Here is a 20,033-nt window from a genome sequence, read left to right on the forward strand (position 1 = left end):
ACTGCAGTTAATTTCTTACCCAGGTGAGGGATAATTTGAAATGCTCCTGGACACAACAGATGGTTTCTGTTTTTTACTGTTGTTCGGGGCTAACTGTTTCTGGTTGGTATAGAAAGTTGCAGATTCCTCCTTTACATTTGCCACGTGGGCTTTAAACTGACTTGATCCATCAAGCTATGATCATCTCTGTTTCCCCTCCATTCACAGATCTGTGTGTGAGGTCTCAGTCTCTCCTCTCAGGTCCTGCTAAGCCATTAATCAGCTTGGGTCATCCTGGCTGATCGTGTCAAGCAGGTTTTATCTCTTTATTTCTGTTTTCCTTATGCACGCTGCATGCAGTATCTAAAGGTAAAGTGTGTAACTAATGTGATGAGCTCTGCTCTTTCTCTCTCCTTGTAGACCAGGAGAGCAAGGTGTGTAACCTGTTTGATACCTCAGTACCTGCTGTCAGCACAGATGGAAGCGATGTGTTGCTTGGAGTTTTGTTAGATCCACCTTCCCCCCACTTCTGCCTCACCCCCTTGCAATTTCAGGCACTATTCAGCAAAACTCACTAGGGCAAAATTCGGTATCAGAAGAACAAATTGCAATTTCCTTGAAGACATATTTAAAATTCTGAGAGTGTTCACCCAAATTTGAATTACATCTTTGTGTATTCCTGTAGGCATTGTCATGAAGAGTTGACCATTGGCAAAGGAGAAAGAGTGCCACTGGCTGCTGTACAAAGTAGAGAAGACTAAATTGTGGCCCACTTCACTAAGATTAACACTTCAGTGTGCCTTTGGGTCTTGGTGACAATGAATAAAATTCAGGATATCTGCTTTTAAACTACAGTAGAAAATTCTTAGCTGCAAAAATAAGGCCAGCAGCCTTTCTACTTTCCAGAGTGGCCAGATGTGAATGTTTGGGGGTGGGGCAGTTAGACCTGTCTCCCAAGATGTGCCTATTTTGTGGTCACTTTTATTTCCTCTCATTTGTGATATTTTGTAGTAATAGATATTTATTTTTTTTTCCTTCCATCTGTTTCTCTGTGGTCATGTGCTCGTCTTGGCTCTGATGGGCTGCTGGTGTTATCATATGATCTTCCATCTTGCCTCCAGTGTCTGGTTAGCATGACTGCAATCACTCAGAAACAGCTGCTCACTCCTGACAAAAAGGTTCTTTATTTTATTCTTTTCCCCTCAATTTTCCATTTTACCCTTTTCCTTTGGAGTTTTGGTTTTTGTTTTGTTTTATATATTTATTTACTTTTGAAATAAAAAGATGAAGACTCAGTGGGCAAGTGGGAGAAGCGAGGAGGATTTAGGCTAGGTCTGGGTGTCCAGGACTGATGTACCACCTGTGCTGCTCCAGTGCATATCCTTGAAGATGTTAGAAGGGTTGAAGAGGAGGTAGCTTTATGGAGAGATGAAGACCTCATTCAGATAGGAAGTGGAGGTTTTCATGGATGCAGGCAGGTGGCTGTGTAAAGGTGTCTCCACATTGTCCTGGGATACCACACTCACTGGTTGAATGGCCAAGTTGCAAGGCAAGTTTCAAGGCCTCTAGGTCCTGAGATGTATTCAGATTACACATGGGAATACCTCTGCAATAAATTGTACACAGTGCCATACTTCTAGTGGTCCAGTTTGGACTATCTGTTTTCATGTCATGAATGACCTAGCAGAGAACTTCTGTGCTACTCCTTGGCTGGCTCCAGGACTGTTTCAGCATTGAGGAGATTGCTTTGACAATCCCCATAAAGGAGGGCCTGGAAGTATTTGTTGACTCAGCACAGGAGATGGTTTAAGATGAACTAATGGAGCATGCACAATTGTTGCAATTGCCTAGAGGGCAGGGTAGCTCTTATCTCTCTCTTCTTCCTTGAATCACTTTTCTTGCTGAATGTGTGCATAATATTGTCCTTCACTAGGCACTGGCCAGCATGAGTCTGAATACTCAGCCCATTCTTAATCTAGAGAAGTTCCACGAGGGGCAGGAAGTGTCACTGCTGCTGGGAAGACCGCAGAATGATTTGCAGTCTACTCCCTCCACAGAATTCAACCCTCTGATCTATGGAAATGACGTGGACTCTGTGGATGTGGCTACCAGGTGAGGCTGAACAGGAGAGTAGCGTTGAGTCTTTGTAAAGGTTGCGCTTGGAGGCAGCACAGACACTTCTGGGGGTCCTGTGGTGGAAGCAGCATCTTCCAGGTTCCACTTTACATCACGGGGAAAAAAAGAGCAGAAATTACAGTGTTTATCTCAGATTTATTAACAGCATGAACATAACTGTATATCTTGAGGGGGTGTTTTGTTTCTTGTATTTTCCTATAGAATATTCACCTGGTGTCAGTCTGATATTGTATCCTCAGCTTAAATCACAAGCCTTGAACTAAAAAAAAAAAAAAAAGCTGGAGACTTAGTTGTCACTTCAGCTAGCAGATATGAGAACGATGTCCCTCATTGAGTGGGTCTTAGTGTTGGGATGGTGAATTAAAACAAAGTGATTTCTTGGGTTTGGGGTTTGTTTGGGTTTTTCCTTTTTTTTTCAAGATAACTGTTTTCTAAGAAGACTTAGATTTTCATACTGGGTTACCATTCTTCAGAGGTTTGAAACACTGCCTACTGCATATGTTTCAAAGGCTCTCTGTTTTGTTCTGTGTTTTTATCTAATACATTGTCCTCTGTTTCTTTTTAGGGTTGCTATGGTGAGATTCTTCAACTCGCCCAATGTTTTGCAAGGTTTCCAGATGCATACTCGCACTCTTCGTCTCTTCCCACGACCAGTGGTGGCCTTCCAGGCAAATTCTTTTCTTGCCTCTAGGCCGAAGCAAACACCTTTTGCAGATAAGCTTTCCAGGACACAGGCAGTAGAGTACTTTGGAGAATGGTCACTCAACCCTACTAACTATGCTTTCCAAAGAATTCATAACAGTACGTTTTGGTCTTGCCTTTCCTGGACTTGGATGTCATGGCAGAACTTAAAAAGCAAAGAGATTCTAGGGAAGGATTTTGTTTTACACCATGTTATTCCTGCTGGGGTGGGAAATCCAGTTCAAGGAACAATTTTTTCATTTTTATGTATATCTTCATGTGCTTCTTCCAAGTTAGCCCTGTTATTAGCAGCTCACTCCTCCAGTTAATTTTATCTCTTGTCTTGTTTGGTTACAGAGAAGTCTTGTAGGCTTTTTAAGAGTAGAGATTGTCCCTTTCTTTGTGCAGGACTTCGTAGGAGATAGCCTCACTGTGAATGAAGCCTTTGATGCCAATAAACGAGATCAATTAACTCTCTCTTTTTTTTTGTGCAGACATGTTTGACCCAGCACTGATTGGTGACAAACCAAAGTGGTATGCTCACCAGCTGCAGCCCATCCACTATCGTGTCTATGACAGTAATTCACAGCTGGCTGAAGCGCTGAATGTTCCAGCAGAGAAAGAAACAGATTCTGATCCCACTGATGACAGGTTAGTGGGAACCATGACCCTAGGCATGTGATGGTCACTTCAGATGGCTGGGCCTCTCCTCCTAGTTCTCATTTGCAGCCTTCCCTGTAGCCTGCTAGGCCACTGTATCATTTCTTCTGTCTGGGCAGAATACTGACACACAAGTGAATTGTTGTCTTACTGCTTTGTCATCACAGCAGCTTCTTAACCCCTTGCTAGTGTCTTCTCAAGCCTTCATTTAATGTGATGCTCCACTTGTATTTTCTGGTTTTCTTTTGCTATTTGTATGCCACTTGACATTTGGTGTTTCCTCCCACCCTAATGCTTTTCTCTTCCATGCTGTTCTTTCTCTAGTTGTTTCTATTACAGTACTACAAGTACACCCACCTATCTTACCACTCCTTCAAATCTCTACTCAGTGTGCATGTAGTTATGCGAAGCTTGTTAGCACTACCCACTGCCTGAGACCTCGTGTGTTCGGTAAAATAAGAGTAAACTTTTTTGTTGTAGTAGTTTTGGCCATATTTCCCAGTTTTGCATCTCGTTTTATTGTCCTTCATTGTCTGCTAGCCTGTGAGATCTTTCAGGCTTGGACTTGCACATCTATGTTCTACACAGCACCAGTGGTCCTGACAGAGTGAGTGGAATTTATCGTTAATATAAAAAGGGAATGCCTTTACTTGTGATTTCCAGTTCCCTTGAAGTCACCCTACTCACACACTGACAATTAATACCACTCCCTGATCACTTACGCTTGACCTTGTTGATTTTGCTGAGAGCCTTTAAATGTCTTCCCATATTGTCTCTTCATGTACCACAGAGTTATTTCATTTGCTCTGACCTTTCAGAAGTTGGCTTCTGACTCTTGCCAGAAATTTGTGGCAAAAATCATGAGATTTTTGAAAGACCCATGCAGACAGTGCTGATTCACATCTTTGAAGCATCAGGCCCCGCTGTTGCTGTTACGCTGTTATGCTGCCACTCATCTCTCTCTCTCACCTGTTGTGGCAGTGGCAGTGACAGTGTCGACTATGATGACTCGAGTTCTTCCTACTCCTCCCTCGGGGACTTTGTCAGTGAGATGATGAAATGTGACATTAATGGCGATACCCCAAGTGAGTAACTTTTGAGCTTTACTTTTGTGAGGTCCACACAGGTTCCTCTTCCCCATTCATCCGCACGGTAGGAAAAATGCCTCCCCTAAGTCTCCCTGAATCAGAGCAAAGTATTGTTCCATTGTAGTCTTGCTCTGAGGTAAAAGTGCATTCTGTGCTCCTTCTTCAATACCCAGGGGTAGACTGAAAAAAGACATTTCTCCTGCTTATAAAGGACACTGGAAGGAGGAGGAACAGAAATAGGTGCTGCTGAACAAAACTGGCTCACTAGATCTGGAAACAACCTGGAAACAACTAGCTGCTGCTAGTAGATACTGTGCAATATGGGCGGCAGAGTACAAGCTTCCCCCTGCCCCCGTACATCTCAGTGTGGACTTTAACGGGTCACTCTGTCCTAGTGGAGACAGGAAAATGCATTCTCTGTGGCTTATATGGAGGCTGCAGCAGTGGCTTCTCTCGTGAGAGTGGGAAATTCTCACTTTCTTCAGTAAACTAAATCTAGGAGTGCCAACACATTTCCAGTGTCCCAAGGGTAAGAGTAATAATCGTAAGGTGCAACAAAAGGAAATCTGCTTGGTCATAAGGAAAAGATCTTCATGGTTAGTGTAGTCAAACAGGTTCCCAGCATCACAGTAGAATGTCAAGCCTGGGAGACTTTCAGAAGTCAGTGGGACAAGGCCCTGAGCAACCTGCTTTAACTTTGAAGTTACCCCTGCTCTGAGCAGGGAGTTGGAATAGGTGACCTCTGAAAGCCCTTTACAACCTAGATTTTTATGCAGGTTTATTCTCCTGAGCAGTCTTCATCTGCTAAGGGATCTTTAGTTAGGTGGGCAGAAGGCTGAGGAAGGCAGTGTTCTTTAATGCAAAATGATGTGTTCGCAGATGTTGACCCCCTGACTCACGCAGCCCTTGGTGATGCTAGTGAAGTGGAGTTTGATGATTTTCAAGAATATTCAGGGGATCTGGATGAACAGGCCATGGACAGTGAAAACTCCCAAGAAAACAACCAGCCTCGTTCAAGTTCCAGTACTACAGCCAGTAGCAGCCCCAGCACTGTCATCCATGGAGTGAATCATGTGTGTACTGAGATGAGTTCAGCCCCAAGATCAGCGTATTAGGATATAAAGAATGGGAGAATGCACGTGGTTCTTTCTGAGAAGGGCAAAAGCTAATAGGCCTGCGAAACCATGCACAGATTAAATGGTCCCACAGCTCACCTCTCTATGTGACTCTGGGGTCATTCCCTTCAAAATTGCATGCTCTTTTTGGACTTTCTGAGCAAGGTGGAGTTTACTCTTACCCTTTTATGCTGCGATAGAGCATTCCTGTACGTAAGAACTCCCATGCATTGGAAAATGCAACATTAACTTAGAGCAGCAGTCCAGGCTGTGACTGCAGGAATTGCTTTTACAGTCTGGAAAGACTCAGTGCATTATAGGAACAGGGAGTAGGGTGGGGAAACTCATTAATCTGTGGTCATTTAAGAAGAAAGGGAGTTGCCTGTGTAACCACAAAACAGGGTAATGGAGAACCGTTATCCTGAGCTAACACTCACTAGTAAGATATGTTTTACAGGGGAGTAAGTCCCTAGAGCAATGCACAAATACTGCAGCCTGTATAAAATCCTAGGTTAAAGCCATGGATTGGGGGGATGGGGGGTGGGGTGGGGGTGGGGGGGGGCAGTAACAAACAGCGAGGACCCTGCAGACTTCCCAGTTTGAAATAATTGTTTTTGTCCTGCCCTTCAGTTGTATGTAACGCAAATTAGCGAACAGATCAATGATTTGACTGGTCCACAGGAGTCAGCAGATACAGCAGAAATTGAAGAGAAGTTGGTTGCTGGATTTTCAAACCACCTCCCTTCCTTGCCACTGCAACCAAGCTTTCCCAAGATAAGCTTGGATCGTGGTGAGAGCGACGGTGCAGCTGGCAGCACGAGCTCCTCGGAAGGGGTGCTGAGGAAGCGGGAGTATGACAATCCATACTTTGAACCACAGTATGGTTTTCCTACGGAAGATGAAGATGATGAGCAGGAAGAGAGCTACACCCCAAGATTTAACCAGAATCTCAATGGAAGCAGGCGAGTCCTCCTTGTCTCCTGCCCTTCTGTACAGCACTGTTGGGGTTTCCGTCTGCTCCGTGTAGTTTTAACGCTCGTTCGTTCCAACGCCTTTTGCACCTGAAATGTGTTGTTGGTCACTCCATTTAATACTGAAATTCTGTAAACTCTTCTGGTTTGAGTAAAGGCACTTGCTCATTTCCCTCAGTTCCTTGCTTTTATGTAAGCAGTGGGAGCTAACAGAATTACCAGTTCTTTCTAGAAACATTCTAGTTTATCAGCTACTGAATTCTGGAAACCTTTGAGTGATTTTTTTTTTTAATATAATTTTATTTTTTTTCTGTTGGTGAAGCTTTATCTTTTGGGAGGAAAGATGCTATAGTGATGGATGACATAGGGTTTTCTTGTTACTCTTCTCAAAGCAGAACCCTTTCATCCCCAAATCCACCCATGCCCTTTTGCAGACAAGTTTTCAGCACGCCCTAAAATGTAATAAAAGCCTGAATGCAAAGATACTTCAATTCTCTCGGTTTTTCTTTTACTTTTTTTCTCTTTCTCACAAGGTAAGGGTAGTGTGGTGAAAGCTGATGAAGAATGAGACCAGCATCGATCTCCCACAGTCATACAATGTGTTGATTTGGGGAGGAAAGAGGGAAGGCTAATAACAGTTGTACTTAATTTCTTTAAAGGTCTCAGAAGTTACTCCGTCCAAACAGTTTAAAACTGGCCAATGATTCTGATGCAGATTCAGATTCCAGGGCCAGCTCCCCAAACTCTACTGTCTCCAACAACAGCAGTGAAGGTTTTGGGGGCATCATGTCTTTTGCAAGTATGTACTAATGCGTTCATTCAGCTGGTTTTATTTATTGTATTAGAGTTCACAGAGAGATGGAATAGAGGGATGGCTAGTAGGAGAATGACTTGGTTGTCAAATTGTTACTGGCTCTCCAGAAGTCATGTTGGGAGCCACAGGACCTGTTTAACTTACACTGCTGATAACTACCATTTTATGTATTTTTCCGTAAGAAGGACTTTGATTATGTGGTTAGGCCCTGGAGTTATATGGCACTTTAGGGCACAAATAGAAATTCTTTCTGATTTAAGCAAAAAAATTATGCAAGTTCATGAAGTTGATAACAAATCTTACCAGTAGTATGCCTTCCATGCTACCATGTTGTGTGTTTAGGTGCTAAATTTGATTTCTTGACTGTGCTCATCTACTTTCAATTATATTTTACTAATAAAATCCACAGGTGTGGAAAACTAATCTAGAGTTTTCTAATGAGTGAAAGTTGTCCAGTTGAGTCTCGCCCTATAGCAGGGAGCAATGCAAGAAGTTTGCAGCAGTGGGGAAAGTATATTGGATGTTTCTGGTAAAAAGATTGTTACTAAAATAAGGCTGCAAGAAAAGAACCAAAGCAAACTGAAATAGTACGCTGACATTTTAAATTAACATCTTGAAGTGTTAGCTCATTGGTTTACATGAGATGCTTTCAGGCTGTCTGCAGGCTTAACCAGATGATGATGCATTATTGTGTGCTTAAGGTCTGTCTGTACTAGGAGGAACTTTCATTTTCTCTTAATAAATGGAAAGCTTCTATTGTAAAGCATACTCCTGTGGCAGATTTACAGTGTTTTACAAGGCACAGTGCACAATCCCCACTTCAGAATTACATGTTTTGGACATCTTCCATCATTCTGTTTTCTCATGTGGCCTCTGCCATTCATTTGCTTCTGAAAAAAAGAGGATCAAACTAGAAGACACAGCTGACGAGGCTGCCTGTGTAAGTGCAGGCAGACAGGTGGATGATGCTGTTACATTTAAGTCTCAAAAGATGCAACAGCGATGATTGTAACATAAAAGCTGAGAATTACATTTTTGTACAATTTAGAATAATCTGATTACAGGTGTGGTTACAGTGTATATGATACAGTGTTATGCTTGTGAGACTTTTGGGTAATGAGCTTTAATCATTAAGGTTCTGGAATAAGAAGGTGAATTACAGGAACTTTAGGGAGTTTGGGTGTGTGCAGTGAGCATTAGGCGTTTAATTGTTATCTTCTTCCGTCACAGGCAGCCTGTACAGAAACCACAGCACAAGTTTCAGTCTGTCCAACTTAGCCCTACCAACCAAAGTTGGGAGAGACAAGAGTACTCCCTTTCCCAGCCTGAAAGGTAACCATTTTTCCCTTTGTTCTCTACAGCCTTTACAGTTCTTGTGACCTGGCAGCCTGAGGTACTTAGCCCCACCAGGAGTCCTGGTGGGCGATGCATTTTGGTAGTTTGGGTAGTACCTGTCTCTCGAGTGAATTGTCTTGGTATTTCTCAGACTTCTTCCCAACAACTGGGCTGTGTTGGGATGGGAGGCTGGCTGGTCTAGCCTGTGTTAACAGATACACTGTGAATGTTGGTCTTGGTTTGTGTTTCATTTTGGTTTATTTTAAAGTATTTAAGTACTTAGTGTAAAGAATGAGAACCAAGAGGTAGGTCCTGCTTTTGTTGTACTGCCGCTATCTTCATGATTAGCCTCAGGTAACCTGTAAGAGCAATGATGTTGCATTTGTAAGTGACGATAATGCCAGCCTCCCGTGGACACTGCAGTTTACGTGGGTTTTGAAAGTGTTTATAGTCTTTTCAGTTCACTGAATAGAAACTTTCTGATCAAAAGCAAGTTATAACCATGCTTCAGCTCATTCAAGGTGAAAATCGATCCCTAACTTATGTCTACAGTCTTTTCTTTGGAACATCTCCTGTTTGCCTGCAGTCTCATTAGACAACATGCCTGAATGGCACTAGAGAAATGACCCTTTTACTGTGGGGAGTCAGACAGCCTGGTTGTCCTTGTACCAGGCGTAGTGACAAAAGAGCACGTGCCGGTGTTTTAGTGTTGAGAGCTTTTCAGTTGCTGAACTGGGGGAAGGTTTTATTTTACCTTTTGAGTTATTCTAGCTGATTAGAAGTTACTGCTTTTGCTCTAATATGCTGATTTTTTTTCATTTATTTTTTCCTCCTCATCTTTTTAATCGGTAAAGATTACTTTAATCTGGAAGTGGGAAGGGATGTGAATGAAGGTTGGTATGATGTTTGGCTGACCTTTGACCTTGTAGAAACAAAGACCAAAGGCTGTTTTTTGTGTTTCTGCTTTGGACTTTGTTTTTGAGATGAGTGATCATTCCCTGTGTGTAAAGTGAGGAGGAACAGGACTGGTAGGGTGAAAACACTAGCAGAGACTCTGCACAGCTGTTTTTGAATAACCTTTTACCAGTTGGTTATGTTCTCATGTCCAGTTGTACTGGATAAGAAACATGCTTCATGTCAGGGGTATTTCCATGGGTAAACTTAATGACCGATTCCATGCATTGGAAGAAAACAGTGATGGGGTTTGCCATCCCACGTTCATGCTTTGTGCCTCATCTTCTGCACTTTGGTGTTCTTGACTATTGTAATCCTGTAGGGCCTTTAACGTTACTGCGCAGATACAAGGATGGGGTTTCCATGGAGTAGCTCAGTCTCTTTTGTGCATGTGCAAGTGTGTGTGTGTGTATTCATGTTCATTTACGTGTGCATGCTGGCTCACTGGGATTCCCACTGGGCACTTCACTGTTTTTTAAATGTTTTTGTCCCTGTTGTACAGGTATAAAATCGCTGCATTAACTTGTTCTTACCAAGTGTGTGTGGTACCTTGTGTTTCTAACTGTAATGGGAAATGATGCTGGGACTCCATCTCATTGCTGCTGTTTGACCACTTTCCATCTTCCTTTTTAATTTTTATTTCATGCACATCCATTGATATTTTTTCCTCAGTGATGCAGGTGTTTTTGATAGTGCCCTTGAAATAACAGTGTGTGCAATAATGTCCTTGAAGATGCGATACATTGGTTCCACGGTGCCAAATTTCAAGTCAAGCACTATCTCTAAGATTAATTATGCTGGCCCTTGTTGTCTTGGGCTTCCGAGCATCCTTCCTGCTCAAGCGTCATTTGGGTTTTGTTTTGAGGGAGGGCTGGGAAGAAGCTGGTAGTTGGATTCTTTTGATGCTGATGGTGGGGAGTGTAGATATTGTAGTACACTACTAATTGTATATTTTGTGTCCCAGTATTTGGGTTAAATACTATAATGGAGATTATTACTGAAGCTGGCCCAGTAAGCAATGAAGGTGGGTTCCCTACAGCATGAGCTGTGCATGATATAACAATTTCCAGCATTCCCTATGCCTGACTTTGGGCTACCTTTCTCACTGGGTAACCAGTACCACATGATCTATACTAGTCACCCCCAATGCATTATGCTTTTACATATAGTGACTAATTTGAAGATGGTTCTTGTTGTGGAACTGCATGCAGAGCAGCTGAACTTTTCTTGCCTTTCACCTCCTGCTCTCATTACCATCTTCTCTTTTTCTCTCTGCATTACTCCCATTACTGTTTTCTGCCGATGTGTGATGCTAGAATATGATATACGCTGCTGCTTTTTTGGAGTTTCCATTTTGTTTGAAGTCTGTTACCTGTAATCTGAATAGGTGTGTTAGCCAGCCTTAGCGTTGCTTGTTACTGTCCTGGGATCAGATTGTTTTCCTCCCACCCCTTCCTTTCATCCTGTTTCCTCTCCATTTAGGAAACAGGCGAGCCCTTGTGGATCAAAAGTCTTCAGTGATTAAGCACAGCCCAACGGTGAAGAGAGAATCTCCATCACCTCAGGGACGAACTAGCAATTCCAGGTAATATTTTTCATTTCTTTTGGAGTATAAAGTGTGGTTAGAGTGGCCCCGTACTTGGCTAGTGTTTCCTCAGAAGTCTAGCTGTTGAAAACTAAATAATACTTTTCTGTGGCCCTAAACCTGCACGTATTATTGTCCAAGAAGATTTGGTATGGATGGTTTTACAGTTAGTTGTACACGTACGTATTTTTCTGTGCTCCATAATGTATCCTTTTTCTGTCTGAGATCAAAAAAATTCTAGGTCCCTACTTTAACTCAATATTTATTCTTTGTAACAGTCTGTTCTGAACAAGGTAGTCTAGCCAGGGGAGTTGTGATACAGCATGCAGGGGATCAGCTGGGTCGTATGAAGCAGTTTGATTCCATGAATTCACATGGAACTCCTTTCTCAGCCTTGAGAAAGTGCAGGTAAACACTACCTGACCTGTGCCTGTGCTTTCTCCTCCTTTCTTATGTAGCAGTCATGGGTAGAGTGACATTTACTTTGAGCTTTTGGAGTTGGGAGACAAGGAAGAACAGTAACTGCAGTTCAGACTGGGGAATGCAGCAGGCTGCACAGGAGTTCCCTCCCTTTTACCATTCCCTCCCCTGTGGCAAAACAAGCTGAAGCAGTACACGTGCCAGGGCTGCTGCACTAGTGCTCACCGTAGCACTGTGCTTCCTCTTTTTGGGAAAACCTTCAGGCCAGACAAGGTGGCTGTGGGAGAAGGTTGTGGCACAGAGGATTCCTACGGATTCTGAGGAGGGCTGTGAAGGCAAGGAGTAGGGTGGTAGCTAGAGGGACTAGAGGAAAACCTGGTTATGGGTTATTATAGGAAATAAGGGACAAAATAAAATATTTGCTACTACACCTGTAGAACAGAGCTTGGGCTGTGTGCAGTTACGCTAGTAGCAGGCATAGCTAGATTTGAACTTCTTTCCTTGCAACCTTTGCGTTGGTAGGAAAAGCGTTTCTGTGTGTGTCCTGGCCGTATGTGTCTTCCCATGCAAGCCAAGGGAAGCAGAGGGCTAACTTTTGCCTGCTTCCTCTGAAATCCATCAGTGAGAACCAGCAGTTCCTGAAGGAGGTGGTACACAACGTTCTCGATGGGCAAGGTGTTGGCTGGCTGAACATGAAGAGAGTCCGACGTCTGCTGGAGAGTGAGCAGCTCCGTGTCTTTGTACTAAGCAAGCTGAATCGCACAATCCAGTCGGAAGAAGATGCTCGACAAGATGTCATTCAGGATGTGGTCAGTGTTGAACCCGGCAGGGTCCTCATACCTTGTGGCGGCTGAGGCTCAATTTGTAGAACGTTTTTGCTAAATGGCCTCCTAAAAGCTGATGTTACAGCAGTTTTGGAATGTATGTTCTTTAATTACTTTCTCATTTCTGAAATCATGACACTAACGGGATTTTCATTGCAGGAGATCAGCCGCAAGGTTTATAAAGGCATGCTGGACTTGCTGAAGTGCACAGTGTTGAGCCTGGAGCAGTCTTATGCAAATGCTGGCCTGGGAGGCATGGCCAGTGTTTTTGGCCTGCTCGAGATAGCACATACGCACTATTACAACAAAGGTAAGAGAACTGTTTGTGAGAATGCAGTGTTCGTGAACCAAACAGGATCCTTATTGTGAAGGTTGATGTTTTGTGGCTTCTGATATTTCAGGAGTTTCATGACACTTTCAAAAATAGGTGAGAACTGTGCCATTGTTGTGAGACCTTACAAAGCTTGAAACCATTTCCTGCACACGTGTAACTGGACCAGAGCAGAATAACAGCCATACTGATATTCGATTGAAAATGGAAACTGTGCAACGAGATATAAAACTTGGGACTTTTACAGATAAAGTGGAAATTCTGAGAGTGGGGACCGTCAGCTAACACTGTCTTCACTACAGTCGTGGAAAATTATACCAAACATCCTTGAACAGGGAGGGAGATTTTTCTAATGCGGAACCATACAAGACATATCTCGCCAACCACCTTGCATTCCATAACGATTCTTATATCACTAAGTACTCTTGGAGAAGACAGTCTGAAAATACCTCTTTATTTTTCATCTTTTTCTTAAAATCTGATTCTTAATGCAAAATAAGAAAATGCATGTGTAAGGAAAAAGACCAAAAAGATGACAAAAAGCTTCCTCTCTGCTTAGTATCTGATTCAGCTGCTCAAATGATGAAAAGCTATTTATTTCGTTGTAGCAGAGGAGTAACATCTACTAAACACTTTACAGTTGTGTTCTGGGTGGCTTGCATCAGGGATATTATGAGTTGGCTTAGTTGTCCTGGGGGTTACTGGCGTTCCTTTCCACTTGTTAGAATGCTGAGGAGGGTAAGGAAGGCTGTGCTAGTGCAACAGTCCTGAACGTGGGGAATAGGCTCATTCTGGTAATCACAAGCCTTTTAGTCTGACACTGATACTAACCAAAATTATAGAGCGACTGATGTGTAGTGGCTTTAGAGTCAAGGCTTGCTAATGTAAAATCAGATACCATAATTCGATGGTAAGTAGAGTTTACCCAGTAAATTAATCGTGGTCACAATAGACGAAATTTGTTAGATGCTTTTAAAGCCTTCATACATCTTTAAAGGACTTCTCTTATTATTGCATGACACCTTGGTTTATAGCCAGATTTTAGCTGTTTAGTATGTTTTACCTGTTTTCAAAGAGTTGATATTTCTAGAAATGTTTTATAGAAATTAGTGCTTATCTTGATGTTCTTTAACCTATAGTATTGATTTAGTAATCCTAAAAATTTTCAGTTTGCATATGATACATACTGTTTGAATGGGATGTGATAGATATGGGTTATTTGTCTAGAGGAAGCTGAATCTTAAGAAAGCATGGCTGTGATTAATTTATTTTTATATGGCCAAACAAAGGGCTTGTGTTCAGGAACAAGGACGGCTGGCAATAATAGCAGGACTGGGAACTGTATCCTAGGAAGCAGTGTCTCTGAAAATGGCAGCTATGTGTGCACGTCCCACTGTTTACTGTGTCTGTAAAAACTGGGGAGGGGGGCACTGTGTAAACCTGGGAATATCGGTTTGGAATGCAGCTCCTGTTCTGTCTCTGGATATGTCACTAACAAGACCCGCAGCTGAGGTAGTGCTTCCAGTTCTGTTCGTCGCAGCTTGAAAAAACGAGGAGGTTTCTGAAAAAGCCCGCAAGAAACTGGGAAAACACTTTTGCTCTGAAAGATGGAGATATTGAGTCTGTTGAATGTTAAGTGTTGATTGTTTTCAATTATTGTCTAAATGGAAAGGTGTTGCTGATAGCAGAATCTTTAATCTACTGGAAAAAGTGTCACAAGGTCCAGCGGTACAACAAATTTAGAGGTTAGGATATGAAATTTTGACTATTAGCCTCATCAGCTATTGGAACAGATTGTGCAGGTTTGCAGGAGGTTCTTTGTGGAAAACCTGATTTTAATTATTCTATTCTGGAAGTTCTGGTGTAATTCAAACCGTGGAGTTTGATACAGAGAAATAATCCAAACTGCCTTGGGGGATGTGTGATTATGGGAAGTCTTGGAGAATGATGGAAGAGCTTTAGCTGATAGTTTTTTGAGGGTTTTTTCCTACCTGAAGTTTCATTTAGTGTAACCTTTGCACTGCGAGGGGAGCTTGCTTGTATTCTAGAAGTGATATTCATAGTAGTTCAGGCAGAGTTGTTTAACTTCGCACAGCTCAGCAGGGGAGATACTACAGTTACTGTGTCAGAGAAGATTCCTAGGTTTCAAATATACAGGAAGGAGATAATTTGAGTATCCCAAAACCAGCACTCTGGCTTTGTCCTCTACTGTTTCCACCAGTGCGTCAGTCAGTCTATCTGCAAGTCATGGTGACCTATGGGAACAAATGTGGGACTGAGCTGTTTCAGTGCCAGGCTTAGGGAGACCATCTGTCTGATCTTCCTTTTCCTGCTCTCATTTCCTTTTTCTTTATGTTTTTTTTTTTTCTTTTCCCAACACTTTGGTTTTTTTCTTTAAAGAACCAGAAAAAAGAAAACGAAGTCCAACGGATGGATCTGTCACTCCAGTTGGCAAGGATCCTGCGTCATCCCCAAGAGTGGAGCCAAAACCTGCGATGCAGCTGCCGGTACCTCAGCTAATGCCAAAGGCACCGAGCCCTGCAGGCAAAGGGCCAAGGGAGTTTGACACAAGGAGTCTAAAGGAAGAAAATTTTATTGCTTCCATTGGTGTGTATTGAGGTGCATGTGAAGTGCAGGAGGGACTATTTTGCCTTTAGGTTCTACTTGCATTCTCTCCATTTTAACACACTACATTGCTGCTGTAACATGCTTCATTTACACCTTAGATCACAATGAACAATCATACGTGTTTTCACTCTACTCTTGGATGAACTATCCAGGGCAGTTTTCTCCCAGAAGTTTTCTAATCTTGATTGTTTCTGAATTTCATTACACTTCAGACAGCTTTGTTTGCTTTGTGATTGATGTTTTCAAGCAACAGGAAACGGCAAAGGGGAAACGGGGCAGCAGGACTTGTAAAGGGCAACTGTGGGAGGGACTACATGAAACAAAAGTTTTGTAGTCATTGCTGACTACCTGTGGGTTATCTAGATTGTATCCTGATAGAAGTGGGACCCAGGATCTGCTGATTGTTAAGAATAAAAACTGCCGGAAAGATTTTAGTTGTAGTGTTACAGTTTCAGGGAGCAGGACTGATGGATCTTCCTTCTATGCAACAGCAAATGGAATGCGTGTCCTTCTAAACAGCATCTGCTAGGCTGGTCACTGGAAATTTTGCCAGTCTAATTTCTTAGCTGGTGTAGCTTTTATCTATGTCTGGGAAAAAGTTAGAGGTAGGCTTTAAACTATTTTACCTGAAGAGAGCCTTAGACATTTTTGGGGGAGGGAAAAAAAAAAAGAAAAAAAATGTTTTGGTTGGATCCAACCTGCTGTGGATTGTAAACAACAGGAAAATACCATCAGCATATGAGAGAGATTCTTTGGTAACTCCAAAAATATGTCATGTTAAATTTTAGGCATTGCTTCTTACAGGCTGTTTAAAATAACTTTTTAATGGAATCACCATATGAAAGATTAATCTTCTGAGAGCAGCGTGCTGCTGTGAGGCTGTACCTGCAGTATGTGGCGTAAGGCAAGGGAATGTGTGTATCGGGCAGTTACATGGCAGGAGTGCAGATATTCATTCTTGCACCCACATCACAGCTGCAGGCTGAGTGGTGCTGAGTCCTTCAGAACTGATACTGAGCCCCTCTGACTTGATTTGGTTTCTTGTGTCAAGAGGTAACCTATGGAGGCAGTTGCTCAGAAACTAGCCTTGCACTCTATTTGAAAATCTGTCAGGGAGTTAAGAAAGATGCAGATTTCTAGCATTTCAGTTCAGCGGTTTGGATTGCTCTGGGTACTTAATTTCTGTTCCGTAGAAAACACAAAAAGCAAAGTGTGCTTCTGACACTGCTAAGAATAAAACAGAAGCTAGGACAGCGTTCTTTTGAAGAATGAAGAGACAGCTTTTGACTGGATTGCTGAGACTGCTCCTTTCCCTCAGATGAAATGAAAGCCTCATGGAAATGGAAATCATGGAGATCAGAGAGTCCACGTTTATGAAGCATCGATGGAAGTGCTTTTCAAAAGAAGTGATACTTAATATGTTATGTTAACTACTGTTGCCAGAATATTAACCTTAAACAATTCACAGCCTTCAAGGACGGGCAACAGGTAAATTCCTGTTGGTGGTTCTGATGCTGTAATGATTTCCATTTCTCTTCTATGGAACTAAGTCAGGAGAAGGATATGGTTTCACCAAAACTGATCAGAGTTTGAAAGACTTACGTGCTTTTTCTGAAGCCTTTTTTTTCTAGCTGGTTTTGTCTGTCACCAAGTACCATGAGCTAGTGTGCAAGTCAGACTTGAAGAAACTGCTCTAAAAACAATGTAGTGTCCATGTTCATCTGACTCTTGAGGTCTTGAAGTAAAGGGAATTTCTCTTTCTGTGTTGCTGGAAGGTAATAAAAAGTTACTCGGCTGTTATGCTTCCTTTATGTTCTGTTATGGAGGCTTCAGTATAAGACAATACTGGGACCAGCATTAGTCATGGCTGGGCTGAAATTCCTTCTGTAGTGAAACACAGGCTTTCTCATTCAAAGTAACTTCTTATGGGAAGGAGATAAACATCTACGTGTTGCTGAAATAACAAAGTATTCGTAAGTAATTCCATTTAAACATAAGAAAAAAAAATTATGTGAAGATGATCCAACACTAGAACAGGTTGCTGGGAAAGGTTGTGAATTCTCCATCTGTGGAGACAGTGAACGCCTGACTGGACATGGTCCTGTGGCAGCCTGCTCCAGGTGACCTTGCTCTGAGCAGGGAGCTTTGACTAGGTGATCTCCAGAGGTCCCTTTGAAACTCATCAGTTCCTTGATTCTGTGAAGTTTGGAAGGTTCTTACGGCCTTGGGTGGCAGATACGTAAATAAAACTCTCAATGAATCTGTCGGTATTGTATGGGCAAAATACAAATTGGGCTGCTAACCTTTTGACCTAGTTACATGAGGAAATACTAGAATGAGAAGTCAGACTAGAATTGTAACATGAAGTGTATGTTGCTGTGGTTGTTGAACTGCATCTCTGAGATCTAGAAGTACGCTAGCTGAATGTTGTGTGCATTCTTCTTGTGCTACAGGAGCAACAGCCAGGAGGTTCACAGGTTTCCGAAGTTCAGGATGGATATGTTCCTGCTTGACAGCCTTTTGTTGTTCATTTTTCAGAAAGTTTATGGTTTCTTGTGTACCTCCTGAAGTATGTAGGATGCTCACTTGTAACAGGGAGTGCTGTTGGTGTTCAAAATTCTTAGAAGAGTGGTGGATTTTTATGAGTTGAGGACTGATCCTCGCTGTGCTTTAATACCTAATTGTTTAGATTGGAAATTCATTGTGAAGATGGTGCTTCTGATATATCATTTCCTAAAAGGTCACCAATTATTTGCTTACTTCTGGAGTTCTTGTCTTCCAGGGTCCGTGGTCATCACCTGTAGTGTTGGCCTTTTTGTTAGGACACCGGTGGCTTTAAAGTTGATAGTTAATAGTTTCCCTCTTTACGTTAGTTATTAGTTTAGTTTATTGCATACTTGCAGTAACTGTCAATGAAGTGTCAGTACTTACTGAAGTTTCCATTACTACTTCTTAAATAATTGCTTAATGCTGGTGGATCACTTTATTTTGACAGTTTTTTGAAACAGAAAAGAATGTGCTACCTACTTTGCATCAGATCCTTTTTGGACCTGCTGTCCTGTTTAGTTCAGGCTCATGTAACAAAGCCATAAGCACACTATTTTATACCCCTTGAGTTTATCTGAGGTTTTCCTTTTCTTCTTTGACAAAATAGTTGAGAGTAAAATCTAGACTGTTTTTAGTGCACTGGGATATACCCTACCCAGAATTAACAGGCAAGTCAGCTGAAAGTAATCTAATGGCAGGTATTGTAGCTTTCAGCCTGGTGGTTTTTAAAGTGAAGCCATATAAACTGGGCACTTAAAGAGACCAGATGTTTTCAAAGCCCTTTAACAAACAAACTCAGTACATCTTGAAGAGAATGTTATCTGTGTCAGTGTGTGCTCAGCTAGATAAGCCTATAGGATGCTGTTTGGATCTATAAGCAATTTTATCCTATCCATCTGTGTACTTATGAAAGTTGAAGGAACATCCATCAATCGTGAAGCAGATATAGAAATCAGTTGGCTAGCAGCTGTCTTTCTAGCTTTTTCTCCCTTGCTACATTTGCCTTGCTCCTAAAATGTTTAATGATAATACTTTGGAGCTTTCCTACACAATCATAATACTATGCTTTTTTAATTTTTCTTTTTTTCAAGAGACGTTTTGTGAAAGAGAACTTTTTGGAGCCTTTCTTGCCCTGATTTCTGCCATTTGCGGGATGGGATGCTTTTCTGACACGCTTCTAGTGACTTTAGTTGCCTGGCAAGCTTCCTCGAAGAGCAATAAAAGATTGTTGTACTTTTCCCTTCCCTTTGCTGCTTTTCTGAGAGTATCTTCCTCTGTAGCATTGCCAGCTTTAACTGTGCTAGTGAGAGAGGACAGTGCCCAGCATTCTGTCAGTTCAGCATGTCAGCTTGTACCGTCTCCCTTGGCCAGCAGGCCAGCACCTGGAATGATCTGATGTTTCTGAGCAGAAAAGATGGCTGCGTTTCAGAGGGTTGAGGAATGTGAGTGACGGAGAAGTGCAAGTGCCTCATCACTGTTTCTTCTCAGGGCTAAGCTTCAAATGAAGAGAGTGCATGCAGATGTCAGACTTTTTTTTCCTTTTCTCTGCATTGTATCCTCTTATGGCATTCCTTGCCTTGATTGGAATAGTCACCTAATTGAATTTTGGAAATTAGCATTAAGCATGACTGATATCTTGCTTGGTTTTGTTCTTCCCTATTTTTCATTCTTTATACCCTGATAGGAACAAGTGGATGCAGAGTTCAGCTTTTTGCATGTAGGGACTGGTTGATAGGCAGAGCCAAGCATTTATTGAGAATGCTGCCAGGTCAAAAATAACTTGGTTTATTTGTAAATTTTGTGATATTTTTAAAGATACAATATTGGTTAAATATTGTGTTAACCTACTGTTTAAATTTTCTTGGAATTGCTGCTGCTGTTTTTGTGCCTTTTCCTTTCAATGACTGACTTAAACTAGAGACATTAAAATGTTTCTGTTGATTAGAGCTTCTGTGGTGCCTACAT

General features: G+C 42.0%; 1 protein-coding gene across 28 annotated transcripts in view; it reads left to right on the forward strand.

Moving 5' to 3' along the window:
* MADD (MAP kinase activating death domain) overlaps positions 1–20,033 on the forward strand; it is a 77,056-nt gene that overhangs the window by 23,928 nt on the left and 33,095 nt on the right. For 5 of the 28 annotated variants that reach the window (XM_055791954.1, XM_055792069.1, XM_055792002.1 and 2 more), the window contains exons 8-22: positions 1,101–1,157; positions 1,913–2,091; positions 2,681–2,916; positions 3,291–3,446; positions 4,434–4,541; positions 5,424–5,617; positions 6,290–6,621; positions 7,290–7,429; positions 8,675–8,776; positions 9,634–9,672; positions 10,698–10,757; positions 11,216–11,318; positions 12,361–12,547; positions 12,722–12,872; positions 15,294–15,500. In XM_055791954.1, the coding sequence (XP_055647929.1) occupies positions 1,101–1,157; positions 1,913–2,091; positions 2,681–2,916; positions 3,291–3,446; positions 4,434–4,541; positions 5,424–5,617; positions 6,290–6,621; positions 7,290–7,429; positions 8,675–8,776; positions 9,634–9,672; positions 10,698–10,757; positions 11,216–11,318; positions 12,361–12,547; positions 12,722–12,872; positions 15,294–15,500 (2,251 nt within the window). Of the gene's footprint in view, positions 1–1,100; positions 1,158–1,912; positions 2,092–2,680; positions 2,917–3,290; positions 3,448–4,433; positions 4,542–5,423; positions 5,618–6,289; positions 6,622–7,289; positions 7,430–8,674; positions 8,777–9,633; positions 9,673–10,697; positions 10,758–11,215; positions 11,319–12,360; positions 12,548–12,721; positions 12,873–15,293; positions 15,501–20,033 lie in introns of all 28 variants that reach the window. The other 23 variants (XM_055791962.1, XM_055792009.1, XM_055792058.1 and 20 more) reach the window with 15 other exon arrangements.

This window comes from Falco peregrinus, chromosome 1 (genome assembly GCF_023634155.1).
Source record: "Falco peregrinus isolate bFalPer1 chromosome 1, bFalPer1.pri, whole genome shotgun sequence".
NCBI lineage: Eukaryota > Metazoa > Chordata > Aves > Falconiformes > Falconidae > Falco > Falco peregrinus.